Source organism: Lactuca serriola, chromosome 1, assembly GCF_051521515.1.
Source record: "Lactuca serriola cultivar US96UC23 chromosome 1, Lser_US96UC23_V15, whole genome shotgun sequence".
Lineage (NCBI taxonomy): Eukaryota > Viridiplantae > Streptophyta > Magnoliopsida > Asterales > Asteraceae > Lactuca > Lactuca serriola.
Genome location: NC_136408.1, coordinates 83,832,065 through 83,842,637, shown reverse-complemented (window position 1 = coordinate 83,842,637; position 10,573 = coordinate 83,832,065). Strand labels below are relative to the sequence as shown.

The following is a 10,573-nucleotide window of genomic DNA, read 5'->3' as shown; positions in this document are numbered from 1 at the left end:
CTCGTCATTAGGAGCACAACGGTAAAAAGTCTGACGAAAACGGACGTCGGATGAAGAAGTTATGAATTTTTAACGGATTTCCTGTCCCGGTCTGTTAAAAATAATAATATAAAATTTAAAATCAAAATTAGCCGACGAAGTCTAAACGGAAGTTGTAGATCGTAATTTTAGCTACGCGTGCATATAAAGAACGTCAAAAACGGAGTTCGTATGCGAAAGTTATGGATTTTAGAAGTTTTGGCACGAAAACCGAGAAATTTCGCATAGTCACACAATTGCCACGTCACCCTCGCTTAGAAAGTGACACGTGTCCTGCTGAGTCATTAGGCTGCTGAGTCACCGAGGCTGCTGAGTCATGCGAGCCACGTGTCCTCTTCTGATTCGACCGAGGAGGAGGCCCAATCCGAAGCAGCTAGCTCCCCAGCCGAAGCTTCGCCCAGCTGCCGCGTGTGTCCGAGCCTCGCATAGCCTAGCTCCGAGCCTCGCAGGTGCGCCAGCAAGCCGCGGTCCACTTAGAAGCCGACAGCGAGCCCTCGCATGTGCGAGCCAGGTGCGAGCCATGCGAGGCATGTGCGAGACCCTCTGCGAAGCCTCTTAGCCGTCGGATCCGGAGACTTCTCAGCCGTTGGATCAAACTTCGGACCCTATAAATAGAAGGGTACCTGCGAGGGTTTCCGGTTACTTTTGGAATTTAGCCATTTTTAGCCCCTCTCTCCATATTTTCTTCATCTTAACATCCCGCAAAGCCCCGGTATCAATTGTAAAGCCCGGAATACCCCACGAAGAGCCCGAGAAGCCCGGAAAATTTATCTTTTCGGTTTCAAAGCCCGACCTTTCGCAGAGCCCGGTTTCTCAATAAAACTCCCGGTTTTATTAGAAACGATCGTTTTAGGAAACGAATTGCTGCCCGATTTTCACCAAAATAAGTGAGTGTGTAGTTACTTTCAATTTACACATAGATATGAAGTATTTACCTTGAAATACGTGTTATGTGTAAATATATTAATTGTTTGACTGAGGTGACTGTTGAATTGATGTTTTATACAAGTTTTAAACTGTATATGCTTTTTATCTACAAAATATGTTGGGTAGAACATGGGTAGATGAAATAGTGGGTATGATGAAAGGTGAGTTGGATAAAGGAGATGATCAATAATATTGATCATGAGTTGAGGGTGAGTGGTGAAAATTTGATCATTCAGCAGAGTATGGATGACAACCATGGACTATTCTAGACAGTCTATGGAACACTAGCAGGCCCGCAACCTGTAGGTGTAATGAACTATATGTTCATTTGCTGTACTCTAAAAACCCATTGACATGTATTGCAGGTGAGAACACCTGTAAATAATACTATCGATAAATGAGAGCTATGGACTTAGCACATGTTGAATAAACTTTGGCAGCTATGGAATTAGTGCCCGTTGTATAAACCCCGGTCACGAGGTGACTTTGTGTCTATTCCTTAGGATGAATCCTTAGGAAGGAGTGATAGTTGATTCTTAGGGTAAACCCTTAAGAAATAAATAAAATAATGGGGTTTGGGGTAGTTAGGTTGATTGATTGATGTATAAACATAATAAATTTATGTATTGTGGGTTGAAAACCCTATATGCTCACCAGGCTTCCAAGCCTAACCCACTCAGCTGTTTATATTACAGGTAGAGGACCCCGAGCATAGTCGGATGATGATGATGAGTGAATTTTGGATTATAGGCCAGTAGTTACAAATAATTGTCGTAAGGCTTATAATGTCTTGTTTATGCTTTTGATCTGTATTGGAACATGACATCCCGAGGTTTTGATATAAAAAGAAATGATATATTTCTTAAAGAAAGGTTTTGACAAACTTTTATCATATTTTGTTTTGGGGACCAACTCCGCAACATCTTTTATAAAGATTTCTCTGATTTGATTTTTAAAAGGCATAAATTAAATCGGTCTTTTCTGGCCGAGAAATTTGGGGATGTCACAAAACCTCACCACTTGAAAACCACACATTACGAGTTTAAAGTTACAAAAACTGATGTGTTCGGTTTAGTCGAAAACCTTGCTTGCCCCTAGTTTATATTATAATTTTATAATCAAATAAAGACAACTTCATAAATGGTCTCTATGGTTTTCCAAATTTTGGGTTTTAGTTACTAACCCTTTTGATAGCATGGAAAGTCCTTATAGTTTTAATTTTTAATGTGGTTGGTTTCTTACCCACATAAAAACATTTTTATATCTTTTTTAAATTTATTTTATATTTTTCTTAAACTAATATGCGTTTAATAAAAAAGAAAATAAATAAACTTTACTTTGTAAATATAATTGTTGAAAACCACAAAATCAACAAAAAATCTCTATAAATAATCAAGAACCATACAATTTTCTTACCACTCACCTATTGGTGATGAACCAAATACAAAAAACATCAAACAATTCAAATCTAATTCATATCCAAAAAAATTATCGAACAAATATGAGGGGTGAAATAGGGTGTTTGACGTCATGTATAACCGAAACATAGGAATCTGAACCGGAATCTTGAGGAGAAATGTTAAAGTAGTTTGTTAGATTCGTAACTGCCAAATTCCTAATCAATTGCACCTATGAAACACCATCTCCAATCAACTGTACAATATAAATCAATGACCTTTCATTTTTCCCCCTATTTTTCTTTTTGTTTTCTAAATATCCTCTTCGGTGATTCAGAAAGTGATGTTCTTTTGACGATTGCATTGCTGATAAACTCTCGAAAGGAAACAACGGGTCACCCAAAAATTCGTGTTTAATACTTCTCTGCCTCCTTAACTCTTCCGGGAACGGCGGCCTGTCGCCACTGCCACCGATTTCGGTGTCGGAGCTCGATCCATACTATGAAGTTGAATATGTAAATTAAGCATCTCAAATTTCATCTTTTCAACTTGCAAATTCATGTATTTTCATCTCTCCTACTTCACGATTATAGTGTTATTGTGGAGTTTTCCAAGCTACCTTTTTCTCCTGGTAACGTACAATCACAGGGTAGGGTTGCTATTTATTTTTTTATTTATTTTAAATAGATTTAATTAAAGAAAAAATAAAAACGTAAAAAAAACTCATTTTAAATTGGTCAAGACTAACCACAATAGAAGTTAAAATCAAAGGGACATTCTATGGGACAAAAAAAATTAAGAACTAAAACCTAAAAGCTAAAAAGCTATATGGACAATTTATGAAGTTTTGTCTCAAATAAATAACGCCTTTTTGCTAATATAAAAAATCTTGTTATTAGCAACTTAATATTCACAAAACTACAAAAATAGTCCATATTGTTTTTCTTTTTGTTTAGGTCCAAACCTTGAAATGAATTTGGTCTTTTGGGCCTATTTTATTATGGAGTTTGTTATTTATTTATTTATTTATTATTATGGATTTGATCCCTACAAAATTTGGAACGCTATTTTATCACTTTTATTTTTTTTATTAATTTTAATTGTTTTACCACTTTTATTAATAAAAATAAAATGAATCTCTCTCTCTCTCTCTCTCTCTCTCTCTCTCTCTCTCTCTCTCTCTCTCTCTCTCTCTCTCTCTCTCTCTCTCTCTCTCTCTCTCTCTCTCTCTCTCTCTCTCTCTCTCTCTCTCTCTCTCTCTCTCTCTCTCTCTCATTTTACTCATTTTACTCCTATATGAGTTTTTGGGCTAATAAAGAAGACCAAGAACATTAGTTATCTCTTAGTTGCCAATACCACAAACTTATTACCGCCATTTACTGTCGGGGAAGAAGATCATTAAATATGGATGAACATGAGTCGGTTATTGGTTAAAACTGAACCCAACTCATAGAAGTCGGTTTTTATGGTTTCAAAACCCATATGGGTTTGGTTTCTGTATATGTCTGTTTTTCGACTTTTGTGGATTTTCGGTTTGAAACCGTGGGTTTGTGCATTCACGGTAGGGATAAACATGATACCAGGTAGTTACTCGAGAATATCGAGTATCAAAATCAGTGAAAAAACAATATTGAGTACCAAACTGAACTAAAGTTAATGGTACTGGTACCGGATACGATACCAACTTTTGATACTCGCATCGGTACCCAGGATATCAAATCCCAAATTTCGTGATTTAGAATATCAAGTACCGACAAACAAAATTCGATTTCAACCCAAATTTACAAATCTAATCTAGTGTTATCCAAGTCGGTTTGCTTTTCATGTATCACCAAGATTAGCAAATTGATGTTTTTGTGTGTGTGAAAGAATGAAATAGAGAAAGGTTGCGATGGGGATGAGACTTTATTTCTAGTTTCTTTCAATAAAAATGATAAAACTGTTTAAAATTATGAGAAAAGAAATTAAAAGAATAAAATAGATATTTTAAAATTTTCGAAGACCAAATTCAGAGAGTAGGTAAAAAAAAAAATCACATGCATAATTTTTTCCAAAATTCGGATCTTAACCAGAAAAATAACAAGCTACAAGGACCACTTTTATAATTTTGTCTAATATTTATAAAATTTATACTTTTAAACAACTAAATACATTTCCATCCTTTTTAGGAGCTTTTATGCAAACACACCAAAACTAACAAAACCTTTTCTCATTTCGAATATGTAAATGGCTTCTTATAAGTCTGCAAAAGCAATGACGAGCACACCACACTGATAGAAGAAGCCGCCATCAAAGCTCCGGCCAACCAAGGAGGCAACCTGATTCCAGTGAACGGAAACAAAACTCCAGCAGCAATTGGCATCCCAAGCACATTATAACCAAGGGCCCACACATAGTTAAGATGAATCCGAGAAATAGTTTTTCTAGATAAATCAATGGCTGTAATCACATCTTCCAAATTGCTTTTAATCAGCACTATATCAGCTGCCTCAATGGCCACGTCAGTCCCCGCCCCAATCGCCATCCCCACGTTCGCCGCAACCAACGCCGGCGAATCATTTATTCCATCTCCCACCATCGCAACTATTTTTCCTCTTGCCTAACATATCAAAACACCAACATTAAAATAAATAAATAAATAAAACTTTTGGCCTAAGCTGTTGAAAATGAGATAAAACAGGGACCAATTTTGTAAATACCTGCAAGTCTTTTATCCTGTCGGCTTTTCCCAAAGGATCAATCTCAGCAAACACGTGTTCAATACCAACCTCTTTTGCAATGGCGGTTGCAGTCGACCAGTTATCACCGGTCACCATAATACTATCAATATTCATTGACCGGAGAAACGAAACCACCGGCGCCGCCTCCGGTTTCACCGGATCAGTGACGGCGAAACCACCGGCAACCTTCCCATCAACCGCCACAAGAACACACGTGCGAGCCAGTTTTTCATTTTCCGTAAAATAATCCTCGACCTCCACGTCAACCTCCACATTAGACAACCTCATAAGCTTCTTATTCCCAACAAACACCGTTTTTTCTCCGACTTTACACCCCACCCCAGCCCCCGGGTGGACCGTGAAATCCTTCACCACTGAACCGGTATTTTGAAACTCCCGGTTCGACAGTTTGCTTTTCGCGTGTTCCACAACCGCTTTTGCTATCGGGTGTTCACTATTCGCCTCTACAGCAATCGCAATATTACAAAACTCCTCCATTTCGATTTCGGAGAAGATGACGTCATTCACGACTTTAGGTTTTCCAAATGTTAACGTCCCCGTTTTATCGAATACGATTGTGTTAACCTACATGATCCGAATTATGTTAATAGAATGTGGCTTTTCCCGAAAGGGTAAATTAGTCCTTTTTGCATACCTTGTGTGCTTTTTCGAGTGCGTTTCCACCTTTGATAAGGACACCTTGTGTAGCACCTTTACCAGTGGCAACCATAACTGCAGTAGGTGTGGCTAAACCTAAGGCACAAGGACATGCAACAACTAAAACTGAAATTCCAAATTGTAATGCAAGTTCAAATTCATCCATTGCTTTTGGTATCCAACTTTTGGGATAAATTCCAAGTGCTCCAGGAATATACCACGCTAGCCATGTCACAATAGCAGCCGCAACAACCTGAAAATAAGTCAACGTTGACTTTTCAGGTCAAACTTGGTATAAAAAGAGTAAAAGTACGTTGCTATTTTGTGCAAAAAAAAAAAACTGACCGCAGGTACAAAAAACCTTGAGATCTGATCAGCTAGCTTCTGAACAGGAGCTCTAGCAAGTTGAGCAGCTTCAACTATTTGAACAATTTGTGAAAGTGCAGTTTCTGATCCAATATGAGTTGCCTTAATCAACAAGCATCCATTCTCATTCACAGTTCCACCAATAACCTATATTCATTAAAAAAAAACATAAAAATTGGGGGAGGGGTAAATATGTAAACATGTAAATATGTAAACATGCATACCCTATCGCCGGGACTTTTAGCAACTGGAATAGCTTCGCCTGTGATCATGCTTTCATTCACGTAACCATGTCCATCGATTACAACCCCATCAACAGGAAATTTTGCTCCGGGGAATATTTTTAAAATGTCGTTTTTTTGAATTAATTGAGAATTAATTTCGGTTTCTGAAATGGTGTTTCCGGAATCGTCCATGGTCAAAAGGCAAGCTGTGTCTGGAGCAAGATCGGTCAACTTTGCTAAAGCATCGGATGTTTTTCCTTTAGCGATTGACTCTAAGTATTTTCCTAAGAGAATAAATGATATTAACATTGTGCTTGTTTCAAAGAAATCTTGTCCCTCAAATGCATCTGAAATTAGGGCTTTTATTAGTGTGTATACGGAATAGAAGTAAGCTGCATTAGTGCCAAGTGCGACTAGCACATCCATGTTTGCAGATTTTCGCCTTAGTGCGTGATATGATCCCACATAAAACCTATGTTGAAATAGATTAAGCATATATTACTTACATTAAAAAAATTAAAGAAGAAAAAAAAAATTAACCTTACCTTTTACCAATAATAAATTGGACAGGTGTGCAGAGGATCCATCTCAAAACCATTCCAACAGTAAGCATGTTATGAAGTTTATAACTTAACCAATTCCCATAAGGAGGAATCATCGGAAGCACCATAGAAAACATCAAAAGTGGAATGGAAAACAAGCAGCTCCATAAAAACTGATTTCTGTAAATTTTAATCTCATGGGATTTCTCAGTTTCATTTCCCCTTTCAGGAATGAATAAACTTGCTTGATAATGAGTACTCGATTCTTGAACAAACTGTATAACTGACCTGCCACCTGTCACATCTGGATCATACCCAACACTCACCTTACATCCTTCCACATCAATCTCAACATCATTGACACCACTTAGTGATTCCAGGGAATTCTTGATTCCATTCATGTCTTCTACAGAAACAATACCTTCGAGTTTTATATGAACTTTGTTCCCATTGTTTCCAGACCCTATGAGATCTGCTCCAAATCCGGAATCTTCTACTGCTTCAATGATCTGATTAGGGTTTATAACATTGGGATCATAGTTTATCTTTGCTTCTTCAAGAGCTAAGCCTACAACAGCTTTTTTTACACCTTCAATCATTAAAAGAGCACGTTCAACTGACTCAGAGCAGCTTGTACACATCATCCCTTTGATTCTGAGTCGACATACTGCAATGTCTTGATCTGTAAATTCTTTGACTTCAAATCCTGCATCTTCAACAGTTTCTTTGATTGCTTTTACCTGAAAACATGATATTATACGTTTTTGCTAAAAATGTCTTTGACAAGAAATACATGAGGCAACAATGGGAGCTTACATCAACAAGTTCTGGAGCATATTTAACTACAGCTTGGCCTTGAAGTGGTGACACAATGGCACTTTGAACACCATTAAGATCCAGAAGTAAAGATTCAATGGATGATGAACATGATGCACATTCTATGCCACCTATTTTGAATGTAATGGTTTTAATCCCTTGATTGACACTATGGACTGATTTAATATCAATCACAATAGCATCTGAGGGTTGCAGAAGTGGTGTCTTCAAATCATCATCCTTCCCATTGACTTCCATTCCTGCAACCAAATCCACAAACCATTACTAGAGTATAAATATTTGATCAAGTAGACTTAAAATATTAACCCAAAATCACTATCATCTCTCATATTTCAAAAAAAATAACTGTAAACCCTAGAAATCATTAATTAACATCATTTGTCAAACATATGCTTAGTTCCTAGAAGTGGTATCATTCAGAGATTTAAGTCAAACCTAAAATCTTTCAGTTTTAGATGCAAATTTGATGTGAAATATTTTGTTATTTTATCAAAAACACACTATTTGTATTCTGTAGTGCTTACTAAGTTTGTCAATTATCTATTCAGATTCTTCAAATCCAAGTCAAACATAAAACTGTTCTAGAAATCGGTGTCCCTGTTCTTTTATTGTATCTATTTCTTCAATTTTAAGTATCAATTAACAACAGATGTATGGATCATGAGAAACCTAACTTTGATTCGATGACTATACACAACTTCAGCATAAAACCTAGAGTCAACCAGACCTAAAATTTAACATGTACAATCCACGTCTATAGATAAAGTAACATCAAACGAACCAAAGTAACATAAATCTCTAAACTGTTTAATCAAAACATGATCGCAGCTTCTAAAACTAATTAATTAACAGAATTACAAAAGCTAACATCCATATATCATGTATATAAGCGAGAGTTTACCTACTCCAAAGCTAGATATTAGGGTTATTGAACAGCGGTGGTGAAGAGAAGACTAGAGGAGAGGTAGAACAGGCGTGCAGCAGGGGTTTCAGACGTATTAGGGAAATTGGTGGTAATGGAGGCGTCTCCTTTTTGTTTTCCTTTTTCAAATATTCGAATATAAGAACCCTTCCCACTTCCCACCAAGGATAACGTCCATTGCAGGCCCACCATCGTTTACTCATAAAAATCATCGTTCGGTTTGACTTTATTCGAAGGTGAACAAAAATTATAAAACAGACAAAACTATAAAAATGGTTAATGTTCTACGTATTTTTGAGGTTTGGTTAACACTTTTATTTTTTTGATTGATGGTCATTTTGAGGGGAAAATGATTCTGGACGGTAACTAATTATTAAGTTTGTTTTCATTTGGTCTCTTTTTTTGTATACCCATTATACCATCGAACTTGTTGTTGTGTTCACCATAACCCTTTTGATCGGCTATCACCTGTGATAACCGGTCAAAAGGATTATGGTGAACACAAATAACAAGTTCGATGGTATATTGGGTATAAAAAAAAGTGACTAAATGAGAACAAACTCAACACTTGGTTACCCTCCTGAGTCATTTTTTCTTTACTTATTTACAGAAAATCTCACGTCATCTTCTGCTTATATTAATGACTTTATGAGATTCATTCTTATTTCTCTTCAAAACATAACCCACGAAAGAACATTATTCATACATTTAGTTTTCATTTTTTTTTCTTTTTTAACTATTTTATAATTAATTCCATTTCAAAAAAACTATTTTATAATTAATAAATAAATACAGTAAATGGATCTCTCTCTCTCTCTCTCTCTCTCTCTCTCTCTCTCTCTCTCTCTCTCTCTCTCTCTCGTTTCAATACCCAAAGACATAATCCACCATCATCTTATTTAACACCCTTGTCTTCTTCAAAACCCAACTCCTCACCACCGTCTATCCTTCTAACCACCACAAATCAACCACTAATACCACGATCAGAAATCAAGGTTTGTGCAATCATCCTTACCGATGCTCAAGTCAAATATATATCAAAAGCTCACCATCAGGTCCTCACCGCCCCTCTCTCGCATATTTGGAATGTCACTCACCTTTGTCAAACGTCGTCGCCTTGACACTTCCAACAACAAGCCCTACGACAGCTCCACCAACCGTTGTCGTTCTTGTTGCAGAGTCGGTAAATTCCCCACCTGATCTCATCTCCTCCGGTGTACCACTAAATCCTTCCAATTTATATGCTTTTTGTAGCTAGTGAAAGTGCTGGATCTATGGCGATTGTAGGTGCAACATAAGTCGCATGTTTTGGGTGTACCCTTTAAGTTTGAGAAATTTGATTTTAATTTTTGATGTAGAATCTATTCACCTGATGAGTTCATCCCAATGACATGATTTTGAAGTGTGTGGGTTAATCTAAGTTACAGAAATCGATTGTTTGAGAAGGGAGAAATCATATTTCTGGTGCTATGAATGATTGTGACAGATGATATGGGTTCATGTGGTTGACTAGAAAACCATAAAGATGAAGTAGAGGATGGCATTAGTGGATGAACACACAGACACACATGCACACACATATTTTCAGTATAAACCCTAATTGTGCGTGATGTTCGATGAGAGATGGTGATCTACGGGTAACAACAATTAGCATATCATAAATCTACGCATTTCCATTCGAATGTGATACCTTTTCTCTATAATTCTACTAGTATTTTGTGGGTCCTTTTAGTCTTTATACATTGGGTTCTTATAAGTGTTATGATAAAGAAGAAATTCGTAGGGGGATGAGGGATCGGCGGTAGAGTCACCAGGGATGATTATTATAGGTAGAGTCACCAGCTTTGCATGTGTGTGTTCTATGTTCAATTTAACAGCCAAAGTTATAAAGACAATATCGATATAAATTGTTCTCCCGTTGCAAAAATAAGTTTGCAAGTGG

The 10,573-nt window shown here is 36.8% G+C and overlaps 1 protein-coding gene across 2 annotated transcripts; it reads right to left on the bottom strand.

Annotated features, from left to right (window-relative positions):
- Nucleotides 1-4,440: 4,440 nt before the first annotated feature.
- LOC145093723 (copper-transporting ATPase HMA4-like) lies at nucleotides 4,441-8,766 on the bottom strand. Of its 2 annotated transcripts, none has more exons than XM_079031968.1 (8): nucleotides 8,615-8,766; nucleotides 7,689-7,948; nucleotides 6,876-7,612; nucleotides 6,331-6,802; nucleotides 6,086-6,253; nucleotides 5,739-5,993; nucleotides 5,063-5,668; nucleotides 4,441-4,962 (listed from the first exon to the last, which is right to left on the bottom strand). In XM_079031968.1, exons 2-8 carry the CDS (start codon nucleotides 7,944-7,946, stop codon nucleotides 4,573-4,575), a joined length of 2,886 nt encoding a protein of 961 aa, XP_078888094.1. In that variant the 5' UTR covers nucleotides 7,947-7,948; nucleotides 8,615-8,766; the 3' UTR covers nucleotides 4,441-4,572. The 2 variants fall into 2 exon arrangements, with proteins under 2 accessions (XP_078888094.1, XP_078888085.1); XM_079031959.1 differs by having other exon boundaries at nucleotides 8,611-8,763.
- Between the last annotated feature and the right edge of the window lie 1,807 nt (nucleotides 8,767-10,573).